The sequence below is a fragment of the Podarcis gaigeae genome, assembly GCF_964106915.1.
Source record: "Podarcis gaigeae genome assembly, chromosome: 16".
NCBI lineage: Eukaryota > Metazoa > Chordata > Lepidosauria > Squamata > Lacertidae > Podarcis > Podarcis gaigeae.
Window position 1 is genome coordinate 26,503,635 of NC_139693.1, and position 14,846 is coordinate 26,518,480.

The 14,846-nt window shown below is 45.0% G+C and overlaps 1 protein-coding gene across 3 annotated transcripts in view; it reads left to right on the forward strand.

Annotated features, from left to right (window-relative positions):
- Positions 1 to 14,846, forward strand: part of LIMK2 (LIM domain kinase 2) — a 47,269-nt gene that overhangs the window by 1,346 nt on the left and 31,077 nt on the right. For 2 of the 3 annotated variants that reach the window (XM_083717264.1, XM_083717266.1), the window contains exon 2: positions 5,191 to 5,290. The exons of the other annotated variant lie outside the window; for it this stretch is intronic. In XM_083717264.1, coding sequence (XP_083573390.1) covers positions 5,191 to 5,290 — 100 coding nt within the window. The remainder of the gene's footprint in view (positions 1 to 5,190; positions 5,291 to 14,846) is intronic. 3 annotated transcript variants of the gene reach the window in all.

Sequence of the window (14,846 nt, forward strand, 5' to 3'; positions counted from 1 at the left end):
GCTGCTCCCAAGCAGAGGTGTGAAAGGGTGACAGTTGCTTCTTATTTCTGCCTGCCCGTGATAAATTTTATACTAGGTTAAGCAACAACACCAAGATAGATGCTGAAGACAATTAAAAGGTCTTGGGCTGATCTCTAGTTCACTTACACCTGACATGTAAATATGCTGTCAGTGTACTTGAATTTAAGTAGCTAAATCTGCAATCCCACTCTATTAAAACAGATGAGTGCTCTGCCATTGACTTTCAAATAGGCATTGGGTTGCATCTCAAATGTCATAGCTCCAGCTCAGCTGGCCTGGGGGTTATTGTCTCAGTTAATACGGTTTTAGGGCTAGCAAATGTAGACTGCTACTCTCCCTATCTGTGTTTCTGAATGGCTAAACTTATGTGCTTATTATTTCAGTGGTACCTCGGTTTAAGAGCAGTCTGGTTTAAGAACGATTTGGTTTACAAACTCTGCAAAACCAGAAATAGTGTCTTGGTTTGAGAACTTTACTTCGGTTTAAGAATGGTTTTGGTTTAAGAATGGACTTCCAGAATGGATTAGGTTTGTAAACCGAGGTACCATTGTAATAAGTTTGTATAATGCCCTTCATATAAAGATCACAGGACAGTTCACCTTTTGCATACACACCTTCTGTAACCTTTCTCTGTTGTCATGCTGACCAACATCTCTCACCAGGATGTATTCATTGATGTGACAGAAATGCTTCTCTAGATGGAAGCTGCAATTATTGTTATTACCATCATCCTGGCAGCTCTCTAATTGTCTTATCTCCAGAATGTAGGTTATCAGGGCTGTGCTACTAGTATTCTGTCAGTTCATCAGATTGTGGTATCATTGACGACAGCCATGGTGAAGCCGTTGCTTGCAACACTTAAAAGTATTATTTGCTTTAGCCAAGAAGCTTTCAAGCTGCATTCCTAGAAATGGGGCCTTGAGATGAAATATTTCTCAGTGGTGGTGTTGGCCAACTTGGTGTCCTCCAGATGTTTTGGGCTGCAGTCTTCACCAGTCTAATGAGAGCACCAGTCACTGAAGCCAGACTTCCTGAAAATTATTTTTTCCATAAGTGTTCCCTTATAATGAACAGCTGCTGAGGGAAGCTGGTGCAGGCATATGGAGTTGCATGTGGGAACAGATTCAACAGGTCTGCCTATCTCAAGGCTGGGAAACCTGTGGGAGTTGTAGTCCAGCAACATATGGGCAGAGGTTCCCCCATCCTTGGCCTAGCACACAAGATGGACTCCCTAGGACACACCCCAGAATCCTTTGCACTGCAGTCACTGCTACTTTATATGAAAGGAATGTCAGTAAGCAATGGAGAAATGAGGTGGCTGAAACAGAATTATTGTAAATATGTGGATTAGCTTGCTTTTGCAGAGTCATGCAGTGGGTGGCCACATGTTTGAATTGCACTAGGTATGTCTGAAACTAAGAAATTGCCTGCTATACCCATTTATTGTGTCAGTTGAAATAACCTTTAACACAGACGTGAGCTGTGGTCCTCCAAAGGTTGGTTGATGAACTCCTACAACTCCCATCATCCCTTACTAGTGGGGCCATGCTGTCTGGGGCACTTGGGAGTCCAACAGGAACATGTAGAGAGCCACAGGTTCCCCCTCCCTTTACTCTAATGCATATTTGATCAGTGATGTTATAGGAGCAAAGGAAGCTGCCTTCTGACTGGGAGTGGCTTTTTGGGGTTTCAGGCAGGGGACAGTCCCAACTCTACCTGGAGATGCAATTGGGGAATGAACTTGGGGCCTTCTACATGCATGTGCTGTCAGTGCATGTTTGTGTGACATTGCTGCATCCTGCACCTCTTTGGAAGAAGGCATCACCCCTTTGGGAATGTCCTAAGTAGGAGGAATGGGGACCTTAACTATTACCTCTAAGCGGCAGTTCTGCTTCTGATCTTTTAACTTCACAGCTCCAATGAAAAATACTGGATGATTTAAACACAAACTTTCCCCCTTACACTCCTCAATCCATGTGGATGGAAGAAGAAAGAAACTGGACCCTAAAAATGAGCTTGGGGAGAGGTGCATTGTGACCATTGGGCACCTAAATCTTGCTACATCTGCCATCCAGGCTGTGATAGACCTTAATTCCCAGGCTCCTTAAGGCTATATTTAAGAATATCTGTGAGTGTCTCCCTAACAGCAGGTGTTAAGCTTGTAGTTCCACCACTAGTTTAGCTAAAGAGGCAGCAGATCTTTCTGTCATGCTGAATAACTGCTTTCTGGAGGGTTTGTTCTTGCGTAAGAGTATAGGATCTGATAGCCTAGGTAGCTGGTGATATAGAAGTTCCCACATCAACTATGTGTGGTAGGTTAGACTGAGAGGCAGTGACTGGCCCAAGGTCACCTGGTGAGCTTCATGGGAAAGTAGGGATTTGAACCCTGGTCTCCCAGACTGGTTTGCTCTCTCCATACTGACTTGGCCTTTTCTTTTCTTTACAAATGTTTTCCATAAATAGAAAGGGTGTTTGCAAAAAACAGAGAGGTGTGTGATTAGGGGTGTGGTACTGAACTTGAAAACCATTTCTGCATGAGAAGGCGCAGTGAACGTTTTAGATAAGAGGATAGGGCTATCCATAACTACAAGCCACAGTAGCTCTCTCCTAATAATATTTCTTACGTTTCAGTCCCACCCTTCATCCCAAAGGAGCCCAGGGTGGCAAATGAAATTTATAAAAAAGTACAATTAAAGCAAAAACATATTTGAAATATTTAAGAAGATTAAAAACATCCACCTCCAGAGGCTGTTGTGGGAATCATAAGCAGGGAGGCTGCTGGTTTTCTCAAGTTCTTTTGTGGGCTTCCTTTTGGGGCTTCTGGTTGGCTGCTTTGAAAACAAGATGCGGTGCTGATCTGACAGGCTCTTCTTCCATTCTTAAGAGAAGGGATGGTAACAGCAAAGTAAGATAAACATCTGAAGCCCAAAACTAGGCAAAAATCTTTGGGAGGTGGCTCAGTGGTGACTTCATATACAATGGGCAATAAGTTCTTTTCTTGCCTAGTAACTACACCCCACCCTGTCCTGATTTTGTACAGCAAATTCAGCACTCTTGAGTGACCCTGAACAGATGCAGCCTCTCCTTTCTGCCAGGGATTGGCAGGTTCATTTCTCGAGCCCTTTTCTGAGGGTTCAGTAGTCTCACTGGCAAGACATGGTGCTCCTTTCTGTGTCCCGCCCTGCCCTAGTGCATGAAACGTCCAAATAGGTTTGTGTTAGGAATAATCAACACAGTTCCTATAAAACACTTGGGTGTGCAAAATGCTTCTTGTGTTCTCTTGGGAATCCTTCCAACAATCTTGTAGGCCAGTATTGTTATTCCCATGTTGCAGATTGAGACAGCCAAGGCTTGAGAGAGCATGGCTTGTGTTGGCCCATTTAATTAGCTCATCACAGAGATTTGAACAATATCTGTTTATTTAAAATATTTTTATGTTGCCCTTTTAGCAGAGTTTCCAATGCAGTACACACACAAAAAAATCATATCACATAAAGTAGCATAACATGATATGATAAATTATAATTTTGTTGCTGCTTTAAAAAGCCCATTTAATAAAAAGTGTCTGAGTATCTTCTACGAGAAGTTTAAGCAAAATTTCAGGACTAGTTCAATGGCTGGCCATTCAGGGGCTGGCTCTTCACAAAAGAAACTCCTGCCCTTCCACCTCTCTTCTGGGAATCCAGTCCATTCATGTGTGCTGAGTTAGCATTCTGGGGCAAATGCCAGTGTTATTCTGTTGAATGCTTCTGAGTAATCTCCGGAAAGCAGTGAACCTCTTTCTGAGCTTAGGCGGACAAGTGTGGCTGGCTGCTATGTTTGCACAGTAAAAGTCTTAATTTTTTCTCTATAGAGCTTGGTGAGGTAGGCAGGGGTCTATTGGTAGATGCCCATGCAATTTGAAGTAGATCAGTGAGGACCTCTGACTCCCAATTGCTTAGCAATTTTATTTATTATGTTTATATTCTACCTTAAAGGCTATAAGTCCTTCCAAGGTGGCTCCCAAAATCAGAATACATGAATGAAATCAAGTGTAAAATAATTTCCCCCTCTAAATTACACTTCTGACATGAAGAAAGGTAATGGGGTAGCTAGAGTAGATTTTTGTGTGGAAGACCTGTGAGGTTAGTTCAAAAGCAAATCCCCAGGTTAAGAGTCCTTTAGTTCTAAGTTTGTACATTTTGCATCTGGCTCAAGCTGGTGGGTCTCAGGCTTCCAATCAGATTCCTGCAAGCCTAAAGTCTGCCCACTCCTACTATAGAGTCTTGGGTATGTTGGAAGTTGCATTAGGAATAGGGGTCCACATATTTTGACAGACCTTGGTCACTAGCCAAAATCTGAGGTTCCCCCTCAGCTTCGGCGCCATTTGAAATTTGTTGCTGTCTTCAGTACATTTGAGGCCCTGGGTGATTACTTTCCCTATATTTGATCAAAAAAAAGTACATATGATCTTCTTCCCTAGCAAACACCGCCGGGGGACCTCTGCACTTTGAATTTTGCTTTGGCCTGGCTTTATGATACTGCCACAGGATGCGTTGATGGCTAGTGGCTTAGATGGTTTAAGATGGGGCTGGTCAAATTCAGGGAGGAGGAAGCTGTCAGTGGAGGCTATGAGGTACTTCTCTGCATGTCCCCTTCCAAGAGAAGTTTGGACACTGGGAAGAAGAGAATGGGCCTTTTCAGTGGGCCTGCACCACTTGTGGAGTGCCCTCTCCAATAAAACCCATCTAGCACCTATACAGTTGTCTTTTGGGGTCTAGGTGAAGGTGTTTTCATTCTCCCAGTCATCTGAGCACCTATAAAACAACCATGTTCTTGTTTTATAGCAGACCATTGTAGATAGAACACTTTTAGTGTGCACTATAGTTTTAATGGGTGTGTTTGCTGTGCATTGTGTTTTGGTATTTTACTCTCTGTTGCTTTGAGACTTCCTTGGTCATGTGTCATGGCAAATAAAGTAAATAAATATCTATGGAACCTCCAGCTTCAGATGCACTATGTGTCAGAAGGCCAGCTGCCAGGGAGCCAAGAATAGGAGCAGGCCTTTATGCCCTGCTTGTGGGCATCTGGCGAGCGACTGTGGGAAGCAGGGCACTGGACTTGATGGGCAGCATAGCCTTTTCTTCCCCCAACTTATGTCCTTAATACGTCTTTGCCCCTTGTGCCTAGGTGAAGAGGAATGGCGGTGCCTGGGATGTGGGGACAGCATTGCAGCCGGCCAGCGACTCTACAGGACTGTGAATGAGGCATGGCACATTTCCTGTTTCCGGTAGGTGAACTCAACCCTGGATCCTTGCCTTTCTTGGGGGTCTTACCTAACTTTCTCAGCATGGGTGGGCTTGATTCCATGGGTTGTATCCAGCTAAGCCATGCTTGAACTTCAATTAGTCAAAAAGTCCGTTGACTTTAGGACAGAGGCCACGGTCACACCATACATTTAAAGCACTATGATACTACTTTAAACAATAATGGCTTCCCCCAAAGAATCCTGGCAACTGTTGTTAAGAGTGCTGAGAGTTGTTAGGAGACCGCTGTCCGTCCATCCGTCCCCCACTGAGCTACAATTAAATCCTAGAGTGGTTTAACAATCCCTCTTCCCAGGAAACTCTGGGAATTGTAGTTCTGGGAGAGGAATGAGAGTCTCTTAACAACTCTCAGCACCCTGAACAAACTATAGCTCCCATAATTCTTTGGGAGAAGTCATGATTTTTAAAAGTGATAACACAGTGCTTTAAAAGTATGGTGTGAATGAATCCAGAGTCTGACTACATTCCCTTCATCTTTAAGGGGCTGCTAGACACTTTGTTCTTTTGCTGCAACCTCTCTGGAAACTGTTACAGAAGTTTAGAAGCAGTAGATCAGTGTTTCCCAACCTTGTGCCTCCAGCTGTTTTTGAACTACAACTCCCATCATCCCTGACTAGCAAGACCAGTGGCAAGGGATGATGGGAATTGTAGTCCAAAAACAGCTGGAGGCACAAGGTTGGGAAACACTGCAGTAGATGACTTCTGGGTCCTGCCTACAGGAGGGTTTGGGTGGCCTGTCCTCTCTGTTTTCCCCTCTAGGAGAAAACATCTCTGTTTTTGAGTTTCCTTTAAGACCTGATCTGTGGATTTATGCATATTTATTCTTCTTCCCCTGTCCCATCTGCTTGCTTTTTTTTTTTTAGTGTTTACTGTGATTTAATTATGTTATTAATTGAGTTTGTGCTTTTATCTTCTTTTTTGCTTTTTTGTATTTTTGCATCATTGTAGGCCACTTTGATTTAATAGAAAAGTGTCAAAATATTAAAATATTAAAAATGAAACTAAATGCAGCTTGCTGACCACTCAGGTGCAGAGAGTGGGCTGACCAAACTGTTCCTTGCTGTTCTGGCAAAACCAGCAATAATTTGGTAGTTTGTTCTCCACCTTCTGCTCACCCTGGTGAATGCTCCTGTCACCCTCTGGGGAGCCCCACCTTCCTTTTCAGCTTGGAGCTGGGAAGAGGGTGGTGACAATAGTTTCATTGAGCTTTGGAAGTTGCAATGCTTCCCTGTTCTGCTCCAAGCTGGAAAGGACGACGCACCTTCTGAACACCAGAAGTGTAAAATTATTGGAGAAATTGAAACGCTGCACGTCTCTGAGAAGGTGAAAAAGCAAATTGTTGAATTCTCCTGAAATGCATTTGTGGTGCTACTGCTCTCACGACTTTCCAGCTACAGTGAGCAAAAATGGCTAACGTTGAAAGGAACTATATCTGTGTTTGCTTATGAGTCAGGCACTGGTATGCGCTTTCCCTCCCCCATCTGCTTTTGCCTTTTGCACCTCTAAGGTTTCCTATTGTGAGGGTGATGTTAAAGTTCCCTTGTGTAACTGTAAATTGGAAGGCTGAAAGCAGCCGCAGCCCCTTCTCCAGTTGGTGGGTGTGTAGTCGTCATTCACATGGGAGCCTGTGAGAGCAGAGATGCCGGCTGGCTGGTTGGCTGATGAACAGCCCAGATTGTGCTATGGGCTAGATAAATGATGGACATGTGCCCTATGCATCATGCCACCCACATTCTGGGGTGCTCTAGTCAGCAGAAGCAGCAACTAGTGGAGTCTCTGTCCCTCCTGGGTTGACTACCAAGACCTGCAGCTGTTCAATGGTCAATCTTTGTGCTGGTTTAAGTGTGTTACCATTTTTTACTGTTATATGTATGCATACATTCAAGATTAAAGTGGTTTATTACAATCGTACATATATACAATAAGTGCCAAGTAAAAAATTTAAATCAGAGACCCGCTAGTTACTAAAGATAGATATTTTCTTAATTACCTACATAAGCCTGGCAACACTGAAAATTTCCCAGCAGAGATGTAAGGATTATGAAGGAGAAGGTGCCTACTTAGTCTCTATTGATAGAGCTGGGTCTCTGACACTAAAGGCTTGGTTTCTTCTTGCTGTTAAATGAGCCTTGCTAGCTTGGGACATGACTAGCAATGCTCCTGCAGATGAGCTCAGTGATCAAGCTGGCATATAAGGGTACATGATCCCTAACATTCAGGGATTTGTACATTTATAATATTTGCAAATGGTGGTCTGATGGATGCTAGGATCTCCAAACCCTAAGCAGGCTGGCTTGACTTCCCTCTCCTTGGGCCAGTGGTTGAAATGATATTTTCTGCAGTAATATTTATTTTACAAAGCACCTAGGTGCTGTATAATGATTGTGAAGGCAGAGCATAGTCCCTGTGGCTAGTAGCCATTGGTAGTCTTATCCTCCATGAATTTGTCCAATCCTCTTTTAAAGACATCACTCCCTCCTACGAGAGCAGTTTTCATAGTTTTAACCATGCTTTGCGTGCAGAAGTTCTTTCTTTTATCTGTCCTGAATCTTACAACTTCATTGAATCCCCACAACTTCCAGTGTTGCGAGAGGAGGGAGAAAAAAATGGCAGTCCTCCTTTCCAACTGTCTGGACTGCTTTGTCCTTTATGTGTAGCCAAAGGAGCCCTTGGAAGGGCTCTGCAGGGGCTGTAGCCGCTGCAGGGGACACTCCTCATGTCCTTTGAGTGGAAATGACTCAATTCCGCCTGTCCTTGACTTCCTTATGGTTGCATCAAGTTCTAACGCACTCTGCAAAAGAAGAAGACCTGGTTGTGTCGGGAAAAGAAAAATCCCTGCCAAGTACTCGAGCCCAGGGATCCGTGTGCCCTGCAGTTAGACAACATCCCTCTGCAAGCTGCAATCTCTGCTTTCCTTTTTATTCTCTGAAAAGGACTCCAGACACTTCACAGTTTGTGTTCAACAGTTGCAACAGAGAAAACGTTCCCCATCCCGGAAAGCAAAAGGACAACCCTTTTCCTTGCTTGGAGGAGAGTGGCGAATGGGTGGTTGTTTGTTTTAGCACACGGATTCCCCCTTTCCCTCCCTCCCTCTCTATGCTTCTTGCTTGCTTTGAACATTCCCGTGCCAAACTTTTAAGAGGCTGCTGCTGGCAGTGGAAAGCCTTTGGCAGCTCATAGCTGCAAGTTCCGGCAACTCAAGTGGAGGCTGTTGACAGGCTTCCTGGAGGGATTAGCTGACTTCTTGGCCTGGCGCAGAATCACACTCATATGTTAGCTGCCCCTTCTGCCAGGCTCCTTAGCTCTGTTCCAGAGGGCTGCCCTGCACATTGTTTGTGCCACTTGGGGCCAGACCTCTGTGGTGTGTGAATCCGCCTACGGTAGCCTTCCCCATCCTGTCAGCTTCCAGATGTTCAGGACTCCCAAGACCCATTGGCCCCAGCATCATACAGTCATGCTACCTGGGGGTGATCAGAACTGTAGTCCAAAACATCTGGAGGAGGGCACCAGGTTGGGGAAGGCTGGTCTAAGGATAAAGACAATTCTATGATTCTATGAATTTGGACCATGGTTTGTTGGTCATCAGACAGACCATAGTTAACCTGCCAGGCAGGGTTCACACTCAATGCTATAAGCCGTGGTTTACTTAACTGCGGCGCAACACTTTGTGCGGTATCTGGACAGAGCCTTGGAATGTAAGGCAGCAGAAGAAAACTTGCCTCTCCCCTCGTTCCCTCTTTGACTGATTCTGGCTGCTACAGGGAGCTCTTACCTGATGTGCCCCCGGGGAGAGATTGGAACTCCTGCAAGCTACTAATCTGTTGGGTGTGCCTCCTAGGAGCGGTTGCCAAGTGGCAGCGCCCCTGTGTCCCCATGAGCTGTGCTAACAAGCGAGCGCTCACAAGCCGCTTGCAGGTGGAGGAGCAGGAGAAGGTCTGTTTTGCTGAGCTGCTGAGAGCCTAACACAGTGTGATTAGGCTGCAACTGAACTTCTGTGGTGTGAGATAGGTTGGGGGTGCATAAGGAGAAGTTGTATCCCTGCCTGCTCTTAGTAGGATACCATGCCCAGAACTACCGTAGTTCCTGATCAAAGGAAAAATAACTCTAGACTGAAAAAGCAGATTGGGGAGGGTGCAATTCTGCACTCTTTGTTTGGCAGCTGTCCCAAATCTCCTTGATTTGTGGTTTTTAAGTGGAGGTTTAATGACCATCTGTGGGGTTCTTTAGCTGCAAATCCTGCATTGTAGGTGTTGGACTAGATTGCTCTTCGTCAAGCTTCCTCAAACTCGGCCCTCCAGATGTTTTGAGACTACAGTTCCCATCATCCCTGACCACTGGTACTGCTAGCTAGGAATCATGGGAGTTGTAGACCAAAAACATCTGGAGGGCTGAGTTTGAGGAAGCCTGCCCTTGGGGGTGCCTTCAAACTCCACAATGCGATGATTCTATCTGGCACCCTCAGGATATTTCTGACTCCCAATGCCCACCCACCTTGGCAATCACAGGTCAGGTTAGGTCTGATGGGAGCTGTAGTCCAACACATCTGGAGGGCACCAGCTTGGGTAAGGCTGAAGCTGGGATACAGCAAACTGGGTCGCTCTGCCTTACGATCTTTTCTCTGCCTTTGTCTTCTGGGGCAGGTGGGCCCTGTTGGCTTGACACCCTTTCAAGATAAGCCCCGGGTGTCCCACGTGAGACGCTTCCTGCCTGTGTTGGGATGTGATTATTTTTTTTAATAATGGGGTAATTGCTCATAATCGCTCACTTCAAAAGCTGAACTTCCTGGTGCGTGCATTCTTCTCTTTAACAATGCAAGCGGGTGCAGAGCTCCTGGCTGCCGCAGGCTTGGCCTCTGGGGTGATCTTATTTACGGTTTTAACCTGTGGTGCTCTGGAGGGCTTGGCTCTTGTTGCACTTCCCTGATAGTCTGCTGTCGGTTTCCTGGCCAGCTCTGCCCCTGCCATGAGTGTGTGTGAAGACCTGGTATTATTATTATTATTATTATTATTATTATTATTATTATTATTATTATTTGGGGGCGGCATTGTTGCCAGCCACGTCTGCCGCTTTGGGTAGGACTGGTAGAGCTAGCTTGTGGGGCGCCAGTCCACTGGTTTATTCTGCTGTTCCCTTCACAGTTGTTCTCGCCACAACAGTCAAATCTATCGTCTTTGCCATGAATATAGCAAGGGTGTGTGTGTCTGGCAGCAGTGGGGTGAACGCTGACTTAAAAAATGTCTCCTGCCTGGAAAAAATCTCTGCTTCTGCCTCCCTTTCCTGTCAGATAGCCCCTGCCTCAGTTTAATGGGTCACGCATCCATGCTCCATAGGTATTCCTATGCTCTTTCGCTGATCATTGTTTCTGTTTCTTTTAAAAGGATTTGTCTTTTTTCACATACCCCTTCCCTAAACAACCCTGGGAATTGCAGTTTACCCCTCAAAGAGCTACAGATCCCAGCACCCTTAAACTATTTTTATGTGAATGTTTATATTGGTTTTTGAATTATCCTTATATATTACGTAAACTGCTTGGAGATTTCTTTCTTTTTGATTAGTGAGTGCTATTAAATATATATAAATAAATAATGTTGATAACCCCCCCATCCCCTCCAGACACACGCAAAAGAATTTGTACGTACAGAAGCTTTTCTCTTGTGAGAGAAGGGTAGGGTTCAGTCTAGCCTGTTCCTTGGGCAACAGTTAATGTGTCACCAAAGGAACTGCAAGGAATGTGCCTGGGGTCTCTCTTCTCCTGAGGCATCTGGAGGTGGTCTTTTCATTTTTCAGCTCTTCGCAACTCAATGGCAATAGCTTAGGGGCACATTCCTGACTGCCCTTGGCTCCCCATCCTTAGCTGCTTGGCTAGCTGTGCATTCAAGTGCAGGAACTGGCTTAGCTAGTATAATCACCAAACCTTGGGGCAGGAATTGAGGGGGAAAGGCCTTGCTAGTGTTTCCAGCTTCTTAAACCAAAGGTGCAGGATCTCTACTGTGCTGGAGTTCTGTGCTGTCAAATAGTGTTGTCCCTCCCTGAAATGAGCTGCAATGAGTTTGCTGGAAGGGCCATAACTCAGTGGTAGACCATGCAGAAAGTCCCAGATTCAATCCCCAAGATAGAGAGAACTCTATCTTGAAACCCTGGAGAGCCACTGCCGGTCAGAGTTAGATGGACCAAGGTTCTGTCTCCATGTAAGGCAACTTTCTATGTTCACTAAGCTCACAGGGGTGCAGGCTGAAGCCATGCTTAACAAAGGAATCACAGCGACAATGAACAGGTTACCCAGGAGAAGAATAACTGTTTCCGTGTACATTTTTCTTGCTTCTTTTAATATGTTTTGGCTGTGTAAACACCATACATTTAAAGCACACTTAAAACACATTCCCCTCCCAGCAAAAAAAAAAAAATCACGGGGGCTGTAGTTTATTGCTAACACAGCTGCAATTTGCAACACCCTTAACAAACTACAATTCCCAGGATTCTTGGTTGGTTTTAAAGTATGCACAACTCCCTTTAGGGCTTCATCCCTGTGAGAGAAACACAACCTAAAGGGAGTTGTGCAGATATTGCAAAACAAATGGGAAGCAAATGTATGCCAGCTTTGCACTCATCCAGTCATGAGAAAAGAGCCTGAGAGCAGAAATGTAAGACCCTATGCAAGACCCAATGATTTAAAAGTGAGTTTATTTAACTGATGATAATCTGAGCACCTTATGAAGCAACGATAAGTGTTTGGAGGCAAAGGGACCTTGAAATGACACCTGTAGAAGCTTCTTAGCTTTATGTCGGTAAAGCTTAATCTTTCTGGAAGTGGCTCAGAAATGTTAGAAGATCTATAAGCACTGTACTAATCAATGTCTAAACAACGAAGAGCTTGTGGCACCTAAGAAAAGGCAAAGTAGTACATGTCGAATCACACTAAATTGATTATTTGTTCTTTATTGGGCAATGAAGTGTTATCTTCCTTGCTTCCTGCTGTGTGTGCAAATTTGTGTATGGAAGCTGCTTTGCAGGTCTCTCTTCAGAAGCAGATCAAGTTTTATGATAAATATATTTCCTGTTTATAGAGAATCTCATGAAGCCAACACTCCAAATGGAATCTCTTAGCAGGGCTTTTAGCTGTCTTCGTTTCTTATAGTTTTCACGCTGGGCTCTTGCAAGTTGGCCTCTCATGCAGAAGTGCTGTTTGCTGTTAATCACACGGCAGGACATCATAAATTTAGATTTGAGGATTATCTATATGGATCTTTTTAGATCAAGTGGGGGCAAATTTCAGTTCATGAAATCAAACACTGGGGCAAATACTCTGTGCTGTTCTTTCTTTGTCCTGCCTACTCCCCCCACCCCCCAAAAAGTTGAGGATGTGAAGCCAATAAGGGACTTGCCAATTATTCCGTGGCAGTTTTTGTTCATGGTATGGAACTAATAATCCAAAAGGGGCTGGGATATGAGGAGGGCATGGAAAAGAGGAGTGCATTCCTAGACGCAAACTCACTGCATTGTTTCTGTTTCCAGTGGAGCTCTGTGCAAATGGTCAGGAGGAAAGACTCCCTCTTCCTGAAACAGATGGACTGTGTCAGGATTTATGACCCTGGTGTCACTGACTCTGCACTTTACAGCCGGCTTAAAAGCCCAGCTAAGTGGAAGATCCTGGCAATTTACGGAGGTTATTTTTCCATAAATGTGGCTGGCTGTCATGTGTGTGTGTACACACACACATGCCTTGCAATTCAACTCCATTTCTTAGGAAACTTTAGCCACAGGTGTCAACCCAGCACCTAATGTGCTTCTGTTCTCTGCCACCAAGCCTACCCTTATCCTGAAAGGAAACCTCTTAAAAAATCTGCAGCATCTGGATTTCAACTTCATAGCCCTAATGTGTCAACAGACTCTGCAGCAGCAGGCTTTGGGTGCCAGAGTGCAGCAGGCAGAAGCAACCCCAGCAGAAAGTTCTTCTGTGCAGGCTCCACTGAAATGAATGAAAACAATGGCAACGATGATTTCAGGAGGGGCTTGCGCAGGAGAAATTCCTGGTACATCATAGCCCATGTCACCTCGAGATACTGTTTGGCTTTTCCATCTTGGGCACCCAAATGTTGCCTTGTCAAATATGAAATGCAATGGGGTTAAACTAGAACTCATTGTCCTTTACAGTGTTACCTCGGGTTACATACGCTTCAGGTTACAGACTCCGCTAACCCAGAAATATTACCTCAGGTTAAGAACTTTGCTTCAGGGTGAGTACAGAAATTGTGCTTCGGCAGCACAGTGGCAGCAGGAGGCCCCATTAGCTAAAGTGGTGCTTCAGGTTAAGAACAGTTTCAGGTTAAGAACAGACCTCCGGAACGAATTAAGTACTTAACCCGAGGTACCACTGTATATTTAACAAGGCAACATTTTCTGGGGAATAACATAATGTAATGCACAACGGGTTGGAGCACTGGGGAACATACATAATCCTTTGTAAATCACTTAAATAATTTTAAATCAAGGAAGCAGTATACAGATTTAGTTTTTATAAAACACACATTTAGATTTTTCTGCCTTGCCCTGTCCCAAGGACTTGAGGGATGTTGCAATGTATCTCTTTTATCCTTGCATCCTGTCTGAGGCAGGTTGCAAGACTGAGAGCTGTCAGCTTGCCCAAGGCCATTCTGTGGGCTTCATGGCATTTGAGCCTGGGGCTCCCTTGCTGAACAGAACTGTTCACAGGCATGGGTGGTGACATAACTGCATTCACAACTAGATATGCTTTCCCAGTTGCCTTTCCTTTTTGGCTAACGAAGAAGAATGCTTGAACTTGAAGGTTTGTACGATTTTTTAAAAAGAAAAAACCTGGCGTAGCACTAGCCTCGGTTAGTTCTCTCCCTCCGTTCCCTGGATTTTAGGACAAAGAGGCATCAATGCTGCACAGGAAACTTTGCGACACGAGGCAGCTTTGAGAAGCATACCTGATTGATCTCTCTCTCTCTCCCAGCGCTAAAATCTGTGTAAGGGGATTGAGCTATGGTTTGTTAGGGAACGACAGGAGGACATTCAAGTCCCGATTGTGGGCTTCCCAGACGTCACCGGCGGGTGAATGTGGGAAGCAAGGTCCTTGAGAGCCGGTGTGGTGCTGTGGTTAGTGTTGGACTAGGACCTGGAAGATCAGGGTTCAAACTTCCATGCAGTCATGTGAAGCTCACTGTGTGACCCTGGGCCAGTCACTAATGCAAATCCTAGCCTATCTCACAGCGTAGAGATAGAGCTGTAGAGTTGGAAGGGATCATGATGATCATCTAGTCCAACCCCCTGCAGTGCAGGGAACCTTTGCCCAACGTGCAGCTTGAACCCACAACCCTGTGGGACCCCCAAGCATAAATGTCCAAAAGTTCAGCAGAAACCCTCCATTGTTATCACCTGGGATCGGACGTTCAGATAAGGAGGGGAAATATACAGAACCTGTTTCCCTGCTCCTCCAACCCCATGATTCATAACCTTTTCCAGAAGATAGCTATGGTGGATGGTATCAGAGAGGTCAAG